This window comes from Prinia subflava, chromosome Z (genome assembly GCF_021018805.1).
Source record: "Prinia subflava isolate CZ2003 ecotype Zambia chromosome Z, Cam_Psub_1.2, whole genome shotgun sequence".
Lineage (NCBI taxonomy): Eukaryota > Metazoa > Chordata > Aves > Passeriformes > Cisticolidae > Prinia > Prinia subflava.
Genome location: NC_086283.1, coordinates 39,326,983 through 39,346,601, shown reverse-complemented (window position 1 = coordinate 39,346,601; position 19,619 = coordinate 39,326,983). Strand labels below are relative to the sequence as shown.

At 43.5% G+C, this 19,619-nt stretch overlaps 1 protein-coding gene across 1 annotated transcript; it reads right to left on the bottom strand.

Annotated features, from left to right (window-relative positions):
- Nucleotides 1-5,845: 5,845 nt before the first annotated feature.
- LOC134564511 (serine/threonine-protein kinase PAK 3-like) lies at nt 5,846-11,928 on the bottom strand. Its single transcript, XM_063423403.1, has 8 exons — nt 11,837-11,928; nt 8,209-8,257; nt 7,787-7,899; nt 7,410-7,527; nt 6,891-6,990; nt 6,415-6,611; nt 6,184-6,321; nt 5,846-5,947 (listed from the first exon to the last, which is right to left on the bottom strand). The coding sequence occupies exons 1-8, from the start codon at nt 11,926-11,928 to the stop codon at nt 5,846-5,848; spliced, it is 909 nt and encodes a 302-aa protein (XP_063279473.1).
- Nucleotides 11,929-19,619: the final 7,691 nt, after the last annotated feature.

Below are 19,619 nucleotides of genomic sequence, written 5' to 3'. Positions count from 1 at the left end.
GGTCCCTGTAAATCAATAGAATAGAACCCACCAAAGGCACTGCAGCTGTGGGGCAGGACACACACTGTGACTGCTGCTGACTCACAGGCTGTCTTGGGTTAGATAAAAACAACAAAAAAAGTGTATTCTGTTTCATCTGTAGAAAGACAGGGGGGATGGTTTCTTTTTTCTTTATCTCTTGTAACTCCAGGGGAGAGGAAGATGGATGCCTTCTGACAATAGACCATCTGTCAAAACCAGGTGGGGAAGTGTTTCTTATCTTTTTCATCAACTTTATCTGCTCTCCAGGGAATATCTTCTGTTAATGGGCCATCAAGGTTCACCAGTGACATGACACGTTACATCATCCTATTGTCAGATACACTCCCAGTGGGGAGGAGACAACCATTCCCTATGCAGAGAAAAATGGGGACACAGGGACCCCAGACATCCTTTTTTCCACTGGATTCTCAAAGGAAGACCAGACTCATCTCACCACCACTGAACCTGTCTACAGGATCATCTCTACCTCAACAGAACCACATCTGTCACACCAGGAAGACTTATTTGGACTGCTTCCAACACCCTGACCGACAGGGTGTCAGGTTGTATTCCTGACTCCATCAGGGTTTTCTAGGACTTTTGTTGTCTTGCTTGCTTCTTGGTTTTTGGGGTTTTTTTATTACTGCATTTGTATTTTTTAATATTCCTAGTAAAGAACTGTTATTCCTATTCCCATATTTTTGCCTGAAAGCTCCTAATTGCAAAATTGTAATAATTTGGAGGGAGGAGTTACGTTCTCCATTCCAAGGGAAACTCTAATTTTCCCTGACAGATCCCTGTCTTTCCAAAACAAGACACAGCCTGACCCATAGCTCCACGTACAAGGGCAGCCCAGGCACATTCCAGCCGTGGAGCAGGAACCAGGACCATGGTGCCTGGCCGAAAACATGCCCCTTAATGCTGGCCAACACTCCTAGATAGCACTAGAAATATATTGCCTGGGCTACAAGCTGTGTCCCAAGAACAGAGACGGTGTTTGCTCTGTCATAGTTCTTCCCAAATCCCTGTTCCTGCTCTACCTTAAAATGGATTTTAACCAAATGCACCAAATACAAAACACACTGAAGCAAAATTGCTGAAAATTACTAACGATTCCCCTAGTCTGTATTTCAGAAGAAATTTCCTGTGCACCATGCAATCCATAGCAGGGAAAGTGATGTTTTCCAAGTGTGAGAAACCCCGTTGTTTTAAACTTCCTTTTATAGCAGCCATCCAAAAATCTGTGGATAGTCAATATAATTACATTCTGTTTTATTAAGCTTGCAAATCACAGGTAGCACAAAAAAGCAAAAGAAGCATAGCATTTCTAATTGGGTATTTATCACTCTGAAGTCTTCATTGAGCACACATTATTAGATTCACATAATTACAATGTTATTATGCAAAGTTAATTTTCTTGTGTGTGTTCCATTTAGCATTTTTGGGGAAAAATTGCTTTGTGATATGTCTATTTAAAACAAGTTTAAATCTTTGCTACTAGCAAAATTAACAGTAACTTAGCTATATGAGAACAGAAAACAGAAGGAACATTGGGCACAAATCAAACTAAAATCAAAGGAATAACTTAAAATATTGGAATTTTCATAGTGCTATGTTTTTCACTTGTTCATTGTTTCTATCCTTGATCATTTAATACATTCTGGTTTTGCCCGAAGTCAAGTTACTTTGAAGATTTCCTTATGATATGATTTTCTGGAAATCAAACCAGAAAACTAGGTCAATCAATAAATATAATTTACGCTATTAGTGAAAAATCCCTTATTGTAAAAGAAAAAATATGCTGTTCAGCTTTTATTTTGTCTGGATATCATTTCTATTGATCTTATTGTACTTACACCACGTGAGAAACTGTTTTTAAGTACCAGAGAAAAATTTTGTAGCTTGAAGTAGTCAAAACAACAAGAGCAACTGTTTGAGTTTTTACTGTTAAACAGATTTTTTCGTTTTGTTGTGTGAAGTGGTAACGAGGGATTTCAAAACGTTGAGTTTATACAGTATTATGTCTTTGTCAAACTGGTGCAAAACAAAGCATTTTGAAAACTGCATTTTTAAGCAACATTGTCACATCTAAAATGTAATATAAGTTACATTACAAAATAAATATTTTGCTTGTGGTTGAGTAGAATTTCTCATTGCCACCAATAGGTTAACCACCATGCCAGAAATCAAAATGGAGATTCCAGAGAACAGAACACTAGATTATTGACACAAATAGTCAAAAGAATCACTAAAACTAACAGCATCATCTAGCAGTTGAACTTCTAAAGTACAACTCATGAGGCACACATAATGATTGTGTTGGCATACATATTTTGTGTTGAAAATGTTGCACTTTTAAAATCACCATCTCAGTAATTTTGATGGGTTTACATTTTGCTAGTGGTTTTGAGGCTTTGGCAGCTATTTTTGTTCAGCTGAAATTTGGCCCCCAGAGCACTCTGTCACCCAGGTTCAGAGTTAAAAGCAGGTTTGGTGGATTTCCTCTCCCACACATGGAATGACCCTAGCAAGTTCCAGATCAAATGATGTTCACTGCTGCCAAGAGCCCTCCTTCCCATTTTAAGTTCAAACTTACATGGCATGAAATATCCCTTGGTTAGCTGAGGTCACCTGCCTGGCTATGCTCTTTCCCACTCCCTTGCACACTGCCCAGTCTGTTCACTGTGGGAACAGTGTGAGAAACAGAGGAGGCTTTGGTGCTGTGCAAGCACTGCTCACAAACAGCCAAATATCCTTGTGTTGTCATCACACTTTTGATAACAAACCTAAAACACAGCACTCTATGAACAAAATTATTCCCCTTCCAGCCAGAGAAAGTTAAAAAAACTGTAGTCCCAATACTGAGTGCAAGCTGTTCAAGTTTTGGTTTTCAAGAGGCAATTTTTTAAAAAAAGATAGAATAACAGTAATTTTATCTCCTATATTTTGTTTAACAGGCTGCAAGCTTTTGCGGATTAGAACAAGAACATGAAGAATTCAAAAATGTACATATCTGATGATAATTTACTTCCTTTTGTAAAATAACTTTATCTTATTTGTGTACTAAATGTGGTTAGTTTCAGTACCCGACCAGTGGGTCTTGCAAAATCTTTGCTTTTACATTACTTATTGATTAAATTCAGATTGAAGAAACAGACAGACTTCCCTATTTTCCATTTTTGGTTCTAGACCTCAGAATTTCACTGTAACACATACCTTATGTTCCCACATATCCATGATATATAACCAAGAGGAAAGATTGAATAACCAGCCATTCATACTCCCATTCAGAAGACCTGCCCTGCAACCTGAAGAAAGGCTGGAGAGAAGGGCTAATGAAGATGATGATGATGATGAGAGGACCTCATGAAGAACAAAAGGAAGTGCCAAGTCTTGCATGTGGGGAGGTACAACCCCAGGCACCAACAGGTTGGGGAGCAGCTTGTCAGCAAAGGACCTGAGTCTTCTCAGGATGAGCATGACCCGACTGTGTGCCCTTGCTGCAAAGAAGACACATGGGGTTCTCTGCTGCATCAGACAAAGCAGGGCCAACAGAGCAGTAAAAAGGATCCTTTCTTTCTGCTCAGGACTGCTGAGGCCACATCTGGAGTTTTGTGTCCAGTGCTGGCTTCCTCCAATGACATGGAGAGTGTCCAGCAAAGGGCTGCAAAGATAGGAAGAGACTAGAGCATCTCTCCTGTGAGGAAAGGCTGAGAGAGCTGGCACTGCTTGGACTGAAGAAGAAGAGATGGATCTGGAGGGAGGGTGAAAAGAAGAGGGAGGAGCCAGGCTCTTCTCAGTGCTCAGTCACAGGACCAGAGGTGATGGTAAAACACTGAAACATGGGAAGCTCCTGGAGAACATCAGGAAAAATTTTCCAACTCTGAGGGTGACAAGTACCAGCACAGATTGCCCAGACAGGCTAAGCATTTTGCACACAGACACACAGACAGAGGCCCACTAAGGTTTGGTAAGGAACTGAGAGAGTGCCTTCGAGATTTGTCTTTGGTGTTGGTCTTGAACCTCATGGAAACCCTAAATGGCAGACGGCTAACGTGCTATTGCCTGCACAGACGCCAAACTTTTACGGGACAAAAGAAGCAAAGGAACTAAATTTCCAGGAGAACTGCAGCGTGCAGTTGCTTCTTGAGCATGTAGCTGCATGCTGACCTTTGCTCTGGCTCACTTTGGAGCCTGACCTCCCTTTGTGGCTGGGGCGTGTTGGCTTGTCTCCTGACGCAAAGCTCTCTCTTCCCGCTTGCTGTTTCCCTGGCAAATTCACGTCACACAACATCCACGAGAGCTGTCTGCTGATTCTCGGGCTACCACACTTTTGTTGTGTTGGAGCTCTGGCGGCAGCCACTGCTCTGCAAAGCCCTGCAGATCTCCAGCCCAAAGGACACACAAAACGAGCCCTTTTGAGCAGACCAAAGGCACGCTCCCACAGATCTTTGCCCAGGCTCATGCTCCCTCTAGGATTCCTCGCAGACTTTTGGACAGCCACATCCCAACCATGAAAATGAGATGCAGTCCTTCCCTTCCCATGCACAGTCCCGAGTTAAACCCAGAAGCCAGCTTGAAAGCGGAAAAAAAGCACTGGCTGGGAGAGGGGAAAAAGTGCACGCAGCTCCTCTGGAATTTAACTCTGCTCAGCCGTGGAATAAGGATCCTTGCTAAGCTAGGCTTAGCTTGCTTTCCTGGTGACTCGGCACAGACACGGCCTCTGCCGGTGCACAGCACAGCGTCTTTGAGGAGCTTTACGCCGGGCTCCTCACACTTGGCATGCTGAGGGTGGCATTTGAAAATGGATGTCGTTGCTGACACGCCCAGCTCAACCTTGACATTCCCTTGCTGAAAACCAACAGTAGTTACACAGGAGAGTTGCCTCCATTTGAAAGCATCTCTTTTCCCCCATTTCCCCGGCAGCTGACATCAGCTAACCAACCGTAGGGCTTAGTGAAGGACGAATGACACCTTAGCATGGAGAGCCGAGTGTAGGGCCTCAGAGCCCCTTGAGCAGAGCGCTCTGGTGCCCCAAAGGCTGAAGAGGGAAGCCTTAGGAAGACGTGCCATTTCAGCCCCCTTTTACCCTTCCATGCCAAGTGGTGGCCAGGACAGGGGTACAAGCAGGGCCTGGTTCCTCCTCCTGCCCCGCCATGAGGTGCAGCTGGCACTGGGGGAAGCCGGGCCACAGACGGGTAACGTCTCTGCAGGGCAGGTGGCCTGGGGTGGGGCAGCCGCCAGCGGGAGCGTGGGGCGGGGCAGGGCGGCGCTCCTCTCTGTGGAGGGAGAGCCTTGGGCCGCCGGGAAGGAGCACAAAGCCGTGAAGGGCACAGCCCGTCCAGAGCGCACAGCTTCAAAGGCACTGTGCAGCTTAGGCAGAGCGTGGCAAGGAAGGGAACCTTCCCCGCCTCTGCGGGTTTGAGAGGTTTTATTGCCAGTCCTGCTGAGACCAAGGGCTGAAACAGAGCGTCTTCCGGCTACTTCATCATCTGCGTCGTCATCAATCCGTCCTGCGGCTGGCCTGTTCAGGCTGACAGCTCGGAGCGCATGCTTGGTCCAGTTCTGCTGAGTCACAGCTTCTTCCTACGTCTTCTTCCCTACCTCAGCTATACTCTACTCTTAGCTAAATAACGATACAACAAGGAAATTTCCTACTCTCTACAGTCCTAACTAAAAACACCTAAGCTACGAAAATCTCAAAACACTACATTTCCTATCTATGGCACAGCTCCTCATCAAGTGTGGGGGATGGCTGACTCTCTGCCTACAGACGATATATCCCCCGTTTCACTCTCCGGAGCTGTGGGGCACAAGGTCTTCCTCAGGCACAAGCCTCTCCTCTGCAGTCTTCCTGCACTTGCTTGGCTGAGATGATCAGAGCAGCCAGGCTGGAGGCAGGCTCGCCTGAGGTCACAAACGGATGCTGCCCAGAGGAAAAAGGAAAAAGAAAGGAGCCGTTACTTTCCAAGATCACATCCTCACGGTCAAATTCCTCGGCCTCCAGAAAGATGCACAAGGAGGACCGAGAGCACCAGCTGCCCCTCCGCCTTCCTGGCCCGCACCTGTCTCACCCAGGCCCATGTGGCCCACAGTTCTCTTCATCCCTTCCTGCAGGTGTCCTCAGCTCACAGGGCTTTTGGCCGCTTTGCTTTTTCTTACCTGCAGGAGTTCCTGGGCAGACCAGCGCCTGTCCTCGTCTGCCTGCAGGCAGCAGCGGAGGAAGTCGCGCAGGAGAGCCGAGTGGTGCCTGGGGTTTTGCAGTTTTGGGGGCCCGTTCCTTTCTATCAGTTCAAAAACCTACAAAAAATGCAAGAGGACACTCGACCTGCTGCTTTCCTAGCCACAACAGCTCTCTCCGCGCACACCCTCTCTTCTGAAGCTGCACCTTACCCTGAGACGGCGTTCCCTCTCGTAAGGAGCTTCCCCTTCCACCATTTCCAGCCCCATGATCCCCAGGGACCAGATGTCCACTTTGGGGCCGTACGCTTCTCCTCTCACCACTTCCGGTGCCATCCAGCTGGGAGTGCCGACCCTGGAGCTGCACTTGCTGCGCTCAGGGCTGAGCTGAGCGCAGAGGCCAAAGTCAGCTGAGGAGAAAAACAGACCCTGTCAAAGACACCTACCACCGGCAAACCAGGTAAAAGCATCGCCCACTCCAAGCCTGCCAAGGCCATTGTGAATCCGCCTGCAAAAGCAGCAGTGCTCTGCTTCCAGTGGCTGTAGCCAGGGAAAGAAGGCACTGGCCACTTCAGAAACGCCCTCACCATTCACGCGCTGGCCAAGCAGCACTTCTGGGCAACTGGCACTCACCCAAAACATTCCCACAGCACATGCTGGGAACGCCGCGCCTGCCCGGGGATACCCACCCAGTTTCACAGAGCTGTCCATGCCCACGAGCACGTTGCCGCTTTTGACGTCTCTGTGGATGACTTGGCGGGAATGAAGGAAATGCAGTCCTTGCAGGCACTGAGCGAGAAAGGAGGGAGAGAAGGGTAAAAGTCCAGGACCCCATTTCATCCCACAAGAGAGGAAAGGGCTGACAGCCCGAGACTGACAGCGTTCTCCGGGACTTCTGAGCGCAGCACCATGGTGCTGTCGAGAGCAAGAGCCTGCTGGAAACAAGTGAAGCCAAGGGGGTGAGCGAGCGCGAGCGTCAGAGCACAGGGGGTATGTAAGAGTGCGAGAGCAGAGCCTAAGAAGTGCGGGCACAACGACAGGCAGTTCACTTCCCATGCTCGCTCTCCTTCTGCTGTCGTGACAGCAGCACCAAACCAAAGCCAGGAGCAAGAAATCTCTGCTCTTCTTACCCCCCAGTTGACAAGGACCACCCTGTGCAGACCAAGCACAGCATCCTGTGCAGGGCAAGGACAAGCAGGATCCCTCACCTCCCGACAGACAGCGCCTATCTGTCCTTCCTCCAGGTACACTGCCGTGAGAACGTCAAACAAGGTGCCGCCGTCCATGAACTCCATTGCCAGCCAGACCTCCGCATCCACCAGGTAGCTGAAAGAAGAAGACCACGGCATGGAGAGGGAGGAATGGGCACAGCTCACTCACCTGAGGGTCTGACCCAGGTTTTTGCAACTGCTCTCCAAGCAACGTATGCCAGAAGAGATTATTGCACGCCAAGTGCAACCTCCTCCCATGCACTGGCCACGTGTGGAGCAATCAGAAACAGCTCCGTTTTCTGCCGCTGACCAAAGGGGTTTGTCATTTCTGCCTTGCACTACCTACAGGAACACTGACACCAGAATACCCCAACCTGTCTAAGTAGGTCACGATGTTGGGATTCCTGTTGTCCCGCATGACCAGGATTTCATTGACAGCCACCTCCTCGGACATCTCCTCTTGCAGGCTCATTTTCTTGATGGCCACCTGAAAGGACATTGAAGACCGTTCACTGGACAAGTCGCTCCTTGCACAAGATCACAAGGAAGACGGAGCGGGTGCTTGTGCAGTGACGCAGCCCAGCTGTGCCAACTGCCCCGTCACTAGGCAGCAGAGCTTAGCAGAAGCACCGAAGCCCGTCCCAAATGCATTCTGCACACTGAGCCTAGTCTGGGCTTCAGAGCAACAGCCTCTGCTGCAGAGATGGAGAGGCCTCCCAAAGCTCCAGCCACGGCTCACAGCAGCGGGGAAAGCGCTCCAGAGCGGCAAAACCTGCCGGCGGTGGTGGCACTTTACCTCTTGTCCTGTGCTGGCGTTGAGGGCTTTGTAAACAGCTCCAAAGCTCCTAGAAAGAAACAGCAGCAGGAAAAGCCCTTTAGTCCCTGGCAGTGCAAGCAAGCCTAGGCAGGAGAGATCTCCCCTGGCTTCCCACAGTCTTTAGAAAATACGTGCCATATTTAAAACCCACCTGAAGATGATCATAACTGAATATGCTGCAGCTGAGCACAGTCTTAAACCAGAAAACATGACCTCCAGGGGTTTGTTCCAACTTCAACCATTCTGTTTTACAAGTTAATTAGGAGTGAATTGATAGTTTGGCAACATCTTTTTAGATTTTTTTTAATTGGTTTCGATTTAGCTGGTTTGTTTTAGTTCTGGGCTGTGGGCCTGACATTGGTCTGATTTTAGGTTTCAGGCTCTGCCAGTGTCTGTGTGAAAGGCAAGAGAGCAACTTTCTCATGTTAGCCTGAGAAATCTTAAGGAGGAATTCAAACAAACCTTGGGAAGTGAGAAACCATCCGCAGGTGGTGTTTTTCCAACATGTTTACTGGAAAAAATGTTTACAAAAGAGTGTAGACACTGAATAACCAATCATGTTCTTTGTACTGAACTACTCTATAAAAGTAGAATTTAGAAGAATAAAGTTTGCTCTCATTTTTACCATCATGGAGAGTCATGTTGTTATTTCTGTGCCGTCCGAAAACCATAGCAACACTGGGCAAAACCTGAGAGTAGAAGGTCTGCTAGGACAGCATTTAAACTACAATATTACAGTGACATTTCCTATCTACTAAATTGTCTATGATGGACAAGTCTTTGTCAAATTCACAGCTTCCCAAAACAAATCTCAAACCATGTGGAATTTTAAAATATTTTACATTCGGCTGTATTAAATTTTAGTTTGGTTTTTTGGGCCCAGTTTATTAAAGGATCCCACCAGTGAACCTCTAATCAGATTTGCAGAGTTAGGTAGTATTCACCTTCTTTTCTCTGAAAATTGAAAGTTTATTCATCACCATAAGAAAATTACCTCTCTATCTTTTCCTCAAATTATATCTATTAAATGTGTGCTCTTGGCACCATTTGTAATAACTTCAGTACTCTCTCAGCTGTAATGTCACTATTAATATTCCTTTTATGCTTTAAATACTTTAAAAAGTTGTTATATTTCTGAAGTTAGAAAATCTCAGTATAGATTTTCATTGAGTGTTTTCTTCTCCTATCAGTTTACTAGATCTTCAAAGTATTTATTGCTACTAAGTGCTACGCTACTCGCTATAATATAATCCCCTGCCCTGTCAGAACAAAGCAATTAATGAGAGAGTAAGTTTCTTTTTTTTTCCTGATTGTGTTGATTTCTATACATTGTGCATATCCACCTCATAGGTGACAGGAAATAAAGATGGACAGAGGTATATGTTACACCCTCATTAATTCAGTGCCAGTCACAATAGCTCCTTGTCCATATTTGCCATTCAGTTATGTTCAGTCTGAAATTCTAAGAAAGTTACACTAAACTTTGGGCAGTCTCCTCGTAGTTTGGTTTTAAAAAACTGGTCTTCTAAATCATAACAGTCTCTACATTTGTACGAGCTGTGTGTGCGGTGGGAATGGGAAAAAGATTAGAGATTGAAGAAAAACTTCAGAGAAAATTGTTGCATATGAGCATTCTGTTTTCTACTCGTGACTTGCTAATTTTAGTTATAACTAAGAACACACAAAAAACCTGTTCTGACCATGTCAGCTGTATAAATAAAAGAAAGAAATTGTAGGAAGCCAGCAACAAAAATAATGTGGGCTCCATGGATGAGAAAGACAAGGATAAAATGCAATTTGCTCCTCTTATTTCCATTTTTCAGTCAAAGGTAGGTAAAGAAATTTACATGGTATCACCTCACAAGCAACCTATAGCCCAGAGAGGATATTAAACCCCAGATAGCTAAGCGTTAATGTCTTCCAAAGCACTATGCATTCCCAGAACATTTACCCTTCCTTGCTTCCCTCATTTTGTGATGTGATTTACACTGTTGGTATGCTTTCATTTTTTCTGAACAGACTAAGTTTAACCTTATCCTACAAGATCCCACTGATGTTTCTGTCCTTAACATCCTGTTACACTGAAGTGCTACACACAGAGATATTGACGTTTATAAATTTTTGTTTCTCAACCTGTTCAAGGAATATCTTTAGTTAACATATTTCATCTTTGATTTTAGATATTAGAACTGATGAATAACTTATGACTGACTCCTACAATATGGAAATCTCTCCTTTCTCACATGTTTTTTCTCCCTTGAACACTCTCCTTTTTTTATAGGAATGAATACTGCTAATTCATAGGCACACAGACATGAAGCAATAGTAACTGTAGAAGTTTATCTCTGTGACAGGAAACTGTCTCAAGCAGTAACACATAAAGACATCTAAGATTATTATGAATCTAAACATTTTTTAAAATTATACATGTTTAGATTTGTGGTGTTTTCGTAAACCCAAAAGAGCATATAAGTAGGAAAAGAAAATGTCAGAAATATGTCTACTTCTAAATTCAGACAAATAGTCATCCCATTTTATGTGCATAGTCTGTCATCTTGGTGTCTCTGGATGAAGATTATTTTTGAAAATTAATCTTTGCCTTCTAAGTTGTTTAGGTTTTGATATTTTCCCTCACTCCCTGAAATCACAAGCCTCTATTTTGAGGGCCTAAAAGATATTTCCCTTAGACTTCTCATGCATTGCACCTATACACAACACAAAAGTGTAACTTCTAACATGCTGTACTTTGTTTTGGTCCTTAGTTACTTAATTGCAGCTCCAAAAACAGGTTTTGAAGAAACTTCTCTTTCACAGAATTTGTACAAAGTAAGCAGTTACAGGCAGTAAGAAAATCTGTTGGTTTTAATGTCTACAACAGTAAGTGAAATGTGACCATGGTCCATGGAAACTGCCAAAGAGCAGTTAATAAGAGCAGGCATTAGTTTTAAGAAACAATTCTCGAGGGACTTTTAATTTCCCTGGGGTAAAATCTGTTGACGAAACATGGGTTCAAATTACTCATGTGTTTTTTTCACAGAGATACCTCTTCACACAGCAACAAAACTAAAAAATAATCTGGAAAAGGTTACTAGAAAGACATCTTGGAAAGAAACAAAGGCCAACTCAGAGAACTAAAGCATGTATTCCTAGGGAATATATCTGTCTTTACCACTCAAGAACTCGAGTCCTGTTATACAAGCCAGGAAACATAAGTCTGGTTCAAATCAACAATAATTAATCGCAAAAGAAGGAGACGGTTGTGTGAGTAATATTTTGTAATATTGTTTGAGATGGAATATATAATAAATCCAGAAATTTTACAGGGCATAAATAGATTAGAAAGATAAGCAATCCATTATCAGTTGACAATAGGAATGTCTCAGAATCCCATTTCCAATATTTATGCATCTCTGCCTATGGGTTAATGTATTTTTGAGGTACCAAAGTAAATACTAATAATTGTCTTAGTGGGATCTTACTCCAGCCGTAGGGGAGAAGAATGTTTTATATGCCTACAACTCTCCAATTCATCAGTTATTACAATACAAGTGTTTCCTGGCTCTTTCTTTTAACGTGAGACAGTGAGATAAACTGTTTTTCAGATTACGTTGGTGGGACATCAACTGCAGCAGCACACAAAATTTTCAAATTCAGAGGAGCACTGTCCATCATGAGTAATAAGTAGATCAGTTTCCCCATGGCCCTTCAGTGTGTGTATCAAAGATCAGTGAAAGTCAATATGTAGTCTTCAATTTTTTTGGAGTGTCAAGCTCCTCTAGATTATATTTCTCTTCTACAATATATCCACTAGAAGTTCTAAATCAAGATTTTTTTTCCAGGGTAAATGTTACTAAATAAAAGTGTCAATCAGTTGTTGGTTTGGGTTTGGTTTGGGGGTTTTGTTTGTTTGGTTTTCTTAACATGAAAATATTATTAGATTCTTAAAAGATAACTGTGAAATAGAAAGAATATTGATAGAGAATGGTTTGGGATTTTTTCAGCGCAACAAAAAAGACCTCCTTAGCCCTACAGAGTAAGAAAACAAAAAAGACCACCATTTTATGTTACTGCAACTTGACATGTTTTAGCATGGTTCTAATAAGGATCCAAAGATCAAGCTTATGTTTCAGTAAGAAAAAAGATGTTCCTTTTCTGAGTCTCATGTTAAAACTGTGAGTCATTGTAAAAATTGAGTACTTGGTCAAATTAAGGGAACAGGTATATCCAAGAGGACAGGGCTTTTCCAACTGCCAATATGATGAGAATATCCAAGTTTTCGATTCACAGGTAACCTGTTCTCCATGCAGCTTCTTGTAATTGAGCAATAAAGTTTCTAATGTTGGCAGATATTGATTCATTTCATTAATTTGTAAAATATTATGAGTTTCTTGAGAAGATATGAATTTTGGTTTGTTTATCCACAGATAACTTTTTAATGTAATATGTTAAGAAAAATACATTGGAATAAAACTGGAATATTAATTGATATACTTTAATTATTTTTCCCAAAACAGAGATGAAAAATAAACCTGTAATATCCAAAGGAATATAAATAAGAAATGCAAGAGGAAGGTCCACTTAAAAATCTTGTGCTCATGTATCAGTGTGTGTTTTCCTGGCAAAAAAGCATACACATGGTGTAACTAAACACGAAATGACCACCAAAAAGGAAGAGACTTTTTTGCTGCATAGGAGGAGAGGTGGCATGATGATCATCTAAATTACATTTGCTGTGTAGTTCGTGGGAATTAATTTTGTTTTAATATTCTTCTAATCACCTGCATCCCACTGATATCAGTACAACTCCTCTGGATTTTTACCAATTCTAGAAGGTAGAACTTGCTTATATGGCCAAAACATAAAAAGCAGAAGTTCTTCTCATGAAAGTCATACTCCCAGTAGCAGTAACTTCTGGTAACAGTCATTAAATAAATCATTCTTAGTGATGAATTATTATTTGCAATACCAATATAATTAACAGTATCATTTTCTGACATTTACCACAGTAGAAAGTGTTTACCATATCACTTCATTATTCAGAAATGCCTAATTTACCATCCAAAAAAAAGTAAATGATAGATGAAGCAGACATTTATTAGTATGTCAAAAAAATAATGTGTATGCAGCTGTCTCGGTTTGAGACAAATTAAGAGGAAATGTCCTGAAAGGAATGCCTCCTCTGAAGAAGGCAAGTTTCAGCATGCCCACCCCCACCAAACAAAAGGAATTTCTTGGAGGAAAGTGTTTATTTAACCTGTTTATTTAACAAGCAGAGTGCACACAGGCATGGCAAAAAGAATGAATAATGTTAGATACTGAAATCTTCTGGCTGTGGAGAAAGCTGGTGGATTTTAGAGTCCTGCTGGGCTTCTCCCAAGGTCGAGAACCAGGATGCGGTGTCCCTGCAGCCTCTCCCTGCCATGGCCATGGCGTGGGGTTCCAGGTGATGGTCTGTTTTTTCGGACCAGAGCAAAGCTGAACAGTTCCAGAAGAAGCCGTAGCAACTACCGGAGAAGATGTATGCTGTCCCACTAAACTTGCCTCAGCTAAGAAGGAGTTAGCTAAAAGCATAGCATATGTTCTCTCCCTCTCCTGAGAAAGAACCAAGAGAGAGAGAGCAGGAAAGTATGAGTTTGAACAAAACAAAAGACTGCCAAAAGAATTCCCCTGGTTTAACCCCCTTCCCCCAGGCCTAGCTCAAAGCAGCAGGACCTGTATCTGGGCATACAGCAGAGGACGAGGGAACAGTATCAAACACCTCAAGATAGAAGCTTTTTATGGAAGAAAGTCTGTAAGATTCTTCACCACAAATAGAAGTGTGTCCTTATAAAACACAAAAGTTTCCTTGCAACAATCCAAAAATTTTCACTGGAAATATGTTCAGCTTGACTGAGAGCTGAACAGCATAGACTGTTGATCTATGTCATATGCATAAAGACTTCACAGATTCTATTTTCAGAGATAAGAAAGAGTCTTATTAAACAGTAAACTGTACTGAGAAAGATATTTTGAAAACCAGAACATTCCCATAGATATTTCTAGTAAGAAATAATTTGAAGAATAATTATAATTAAGGACAGAATTTGAGAATAATTATTCATGCTATTCACACTGACAGAGTTTTTATTTCTCACAGTTTTAGGTTCAAGCTCATGTTCATTACAAAGGTTCTTTCTGGACAGTCATCACAATGCAAAAAGCTTGCTTTTATATTGAGATATTATCTGAAAGCTAATTACACCAGACTGATCTTAAAAAGGATCAAACTCTGGAACAAAGCATTATCACACTGAGTTCCTGGGAAGCAATCCTTTTAAGTTTTTGTTTGGGGTTTATTTGGGGTATTTTGTGATTTCCTTTCAGAGTTTCAGCACAAGTACAAGAAAAACTATTTCTTTGTTGTTATTATTTTTTCCATCTACTGAAGAGCAGTCATTTGGTCCTCAGACATCTGTAAATCTTTAAAAGACAAGCACTACCAAAGGCTTTAACTACCTAACGAAAATGATGAAAATTAATAAGAGAAAAATAAGATTCTGCACCTGATTTGTTCTGATTGAGGAACTTCTTCCTCTTCAAAATATTCATTGTAAATTCTACAGCTTTAAGAAAAATATTAATTTGGGGAAGGTGAGCAAGATATTTCTTAAACAACAATGTGCTGCCTTTTTTTTCCAGGTTCCTACTTTAGCAAATATATATAAAAAAAAATAATCCCTTACCACCAGATTTAATTAAAACATCCAGTAACTGCTCAAACTGTTTCACTTGTAACAGTTCTTGTAAACTGCTCTTAAGTTTATTAAAAAATTAAATGGTATTTACCATAGCAGCAAAGGTGTTTGCAAACTTGCAGAGTACCAGGCAATGTTTTATCTTGACATTTCTCCTAATGCAGCACATTAATTCTTTTTGTGGATTTTTTATCTTTGATTGATAGTATAATTGGGAACTGTCACAGAACTATATGTAAAATGAACACTGACCTTTGCTTAATTTCTTTGTGTCCTGAAGGCTGAGGAAATGTGTTAAGCTTTCTTATAAGGACAAGCTGAAAACAACGCCATAAATATTCTCAGAGAATATCACAATATAGCATACCTTTTGAAAGCTAAATTTTGCTGTTTGCTCTGAAGACAGCTTGAAAAATGGTGTGAACCCATCAACTTTTTAAATGAGTGCTTTTGAAGTGTGATTTCATATGTAATAAAAATGTTACATTTTTCCTATCACCTTCATTTTGATGATGCATGTTTCCTTCAATTACTTATCTCCCAAAAGATGTAATCTGAAAGATTTATGGAAAAGAGAATGATATCCTGCAAGATATAACTTTGGTTGCAAAATTAATGAGGGTTATAAAAATCTTCTTGGCTTTAAATGAAACAGTAATCTATGAATGTACTACTGAAAAGCATTTATGCAAATACAGAACACAGATATTTTATTGAACAGAATACTTCTCTGAATATTTATATCTCTCCAGCAGACACTTAAATATCAATTTGTAGACAGTGGACAAAACAGCTGCCTAACATATACCAACAGGCAGAAAGAAAGAGAATGCATCATTCAGTAGCATAAAATAGCAGTGAGAGCTTGAAAACTGCCTAGCCAATGGTAAAGCTCCACATACTTTCCACTTTTCACTCATCAGGGCATAATCCTGCCATTTTTGCACAATCAAAACTTTTGCAGAATTTATTTTTAAAAAAAACAAAAGCAAGCAAACAACAACAACAACAACAACAAACCACCAAAAACAAAAAAACCACAACAACAACAAAACAAAACCCACCTAGTTGAAGTGCCAATACATATCTCAGCTGTATTTATTTTGTCTTGTTAGATTTCATCATTCTTTTTTTCATGCTGTCTTTTCCCTCTTCTTGTCAAGGTGGCAGATAATGAAAGTGGCACAGCAAACAGAACATGGGAACAAGTATGTTAAAAGGCCTGTTTCCTCCTCTAATGCTCACAAATGTAATTTTTATCACACCAAATTAAATTCTTAACCTTTCTTGCTTTAGTTCTATAGGTTTAAAGGTTTACACTAAAGTGTATTTCCTGACTTTTGTGGACAGCAATGCTGAATTTTTAGGGACTGTATAAATGTCTAATTACGTTATCTGTTCAACTGAATATGAATTCTCTGAGCCCAGCCCTATGTTCCTACAATATAAGGTAGATTTCAGGAATGAACCTTAATTCAGAAAGATGTAATTGAAATTTTGCATAACTACTTCTTGGCGTTAAAAAATGTGAAAATAGTGAAATACTGGCAACCTACTCTGTGTAGGAACTGAGAAAGTCTCCCCAGGACTAGCAATATTTACCATTGTGAGAAAGAGTGGGAAAAAATCATGGAAGACATCAAGGGAAAGTTAGTATAAGGTTTTGCATGTTGCATCATCTTTACAGTGTGAAGCATATCTAAACTTTTCTCTCCTCTAAATGACTAAGTTTATGCAGCTTTCCACTATTTAAATGCAAGAGTGCTGCCCTGACATTTGGGCAAAAGAAAGGAGAGGAATGGGTGATCTTTTCCTTGTGTCAAGTTTGTGGGAAATATTTCAACTGCCAGAATCCACAGAATTTCACATAAAAGAATCACTGCTAAGACAATGACCTAATGAAGAAGCAACATGAAGAAAGAGCCCCTTTTTTCACCCAAGAGTTTGCAGAACACCAGAATGATGACCCAGAGAGTCTACAACAGTTTTCATATTTGTAAACTAACTGCCTAAGCATCCTCCTAAGAAAACAAGTGACTACAGGAAATACAAATGGAATTTTAAAGAGATATTTAGACAAGCAACTAAAACTGGACACTTAAATTAATTAAAACATATTCTTTACACTTTCAGTAAATTATGTAAAGTCTAACAAATCCATTGTGAATTAAATCATTTATTTAAAGTAATTGTGCTGGCACATGTAATGGAACGCCAAAGAGACCACTGTAGCAAATTACTTCCTCTCTGCCAGGAAATACCCTTTTCCTTCACAAAGGTGTAGCTGGCTTGCAAAATGTTTGCATGGAACACAATAGTTATTTTTACTACAAAAGAGTAATATTGCTGCAATTTATTCTGTTTAACAGGGTGATAATACCTTGTTAACTCTCTCAGAGGATCCACTTTAAGTTTTAATTTCAAGTACACCATGCAAAGAATTATATGACTATATTCTCCTATAGTGTGCACTGTTATTTTTTATTGTTTTCTAAAAGCATCTTAGGAGCAGAAGTTAAAATTATGAGTAACCATTTACCAAAATTCCTAATTCCTTACATGTGGGTGATAGCTAGGGACAGGCGCTCGGAAGATCACGTGATGTCACGGGAAGATAAGGACCCTCCCCCCGTCCCTTCGGTGGTGGCCCCTCCTAGCCCCATTAGCTTCCCACCAACCACTGACCTTTAGATCCTTTGCCCTCCCACTGACATAGTAGAAGACCCTTTAGACTATTTAACCCCATGTGTAATACAATAAACCGCCATTTGCCGTCCACCAAATTGGTGTAAGCGTGTGAATGGACCGAGTAGCTCGAGGACGTCGAGCTGCCGTGCTGACTCTTTGAAACCAGGTCGCCATTGCCTCATATCGAAGGCAACATTCTGGTGCCGAAAGCCCGGGAACAAGAAGAACGCTCGGGAGTCGGGATTTTTCGCCTGGACAGGAGCAGCGGCCGGGGCAGGCCAAAGGAACTGACCCTCGGCGGGGGAGACGTCCCCGGACCAGCGAGACTCATGGAGGCAATCGCGAAGGTCGTAAGTGTAATTCACAGACAGTGGGGGATTGAGTGCAAGCCCAGAGATTTACAACTTGCTTTGGCAAGATTACTGGAGCTTGGGGTGATAGAGCGCCCAGTAGAAATCCTCCATTCGGAGGTATGGGGGAGGTGTACACTCGCGCTGGCCGAAGATACGGAATCCACAGGGAGCGGGAAACACCTTAAAGCATGGGGGAGGGTCAAGCAAAGTTTACGGAAAGCGCTGGAAGAACAAGAGACCTGGAGTGCCGCCCGTGTGTGTTTGCTGGCCACTCCTAAGCTGGGAGTGGGGGCCACCACACAAACGGCGTCTGAAAATGATTTATCCGAGTGCGAGAAGCCGCGGGAGCCAAGCACGCTTCCCCCCTCCCGGAGCCCTAGCCCAAAGCCCCCGGTGCCCTCAGGGAACCCCCCGACCCCCACCCCGAGCCCGTCGGCTTCCCCCCCGCCCACGGAGCCTTCCCGGGCATCCGGAGGTCCCTCCTCAGTCCCCTTGCCGTCGATCAGTGGTTCGGTACCCGAGGCGCGGCAGCGCGTGCGATTTTTCTGGCAAGGACTGGCCGAGGAGGCCAGAGACGCCGAGCACGTGGCTCAGGAGAGCACGCGGCCGGCACCGCCACCGTACGGGTTTGAAAATGGCGCCGGCGGCAGCGGGGAGGGGCGGGGTCTGAACGTTTGTGGTGGGGAGAGCCCAGAGCCGTGGGTGTGCGCGAGTGCGCATGCGCAGGGGAAAGCCGGGGAAGAGGGAGAAGAATGCGTGCTCGGACGGGAGCCGCGGGCTTCTGCTGGCGCGTGCGCGCAGCAGGAGGGGAGGGGGTGCATGTTCGGAGCGGCGCCGCGAGTTCCCGCGGGCGCGTGCACATGGGAGAGCGGCGGGGAAAGCGCGCCCGGCCCGGCGCCGTGGGCTTCCGCGGGCGCGTGCGCGCCGGGAAGCGGTGGGGAAAGCACGTTCGGGGAGGCGCCACCGTTCCCCGCGGACGTGCACACGCGGGAAAGCCGCGGAGAGCGCCCGCGTGGTTCGGAGCCGTGGTTTTCCGCAGACCCGCATGCACGGGACAGCGGCGAAGAGCGCGTGCGCGCCTCGGGGCCGCGGTTTCCCGCAGGCACGCACGTGCGGGAGGGGCGCGAGGAGCACGTGTCCCGTCGGGAGCTGCGTTCAGCACTGCCAGCATTTAGGGGAGAGACCTCGCCCCGCAGGAGGCAGGGCAAGCCCAGGGGGCGGGAGCGGAGCCACCCCCGAGAGGGGGGGCGGGAGTGGAGCCACCCCCGAGAGGAGGGGCGGGGCCGGAGCCGCACTGAACGACACTCAAACCCAGAAGTGAGCTGGCAGTGTGCCTCTGACTCCTTGTCAGACAGTACCGGCGACAGCAGCTCCGGAGAGCAGACAGACAGTGATTGGGATTCAGAAACAAAGAGAGCAGAACCAACACGATTTAAAATGAAACCTAATAAAGCTTTCAACCACTCCAAAAAGAGTTTACAACATGAGCCAGCCCAGGTCACTGACTGGGGAAAAATAAAAATAGCCTGTGCTGAGTGGACACCGGCTTCCACAGTGAAAGCCTTCCCGGTAAGGGTTACTGGAATAGAGGACAACCAACAAAAAATATACACGC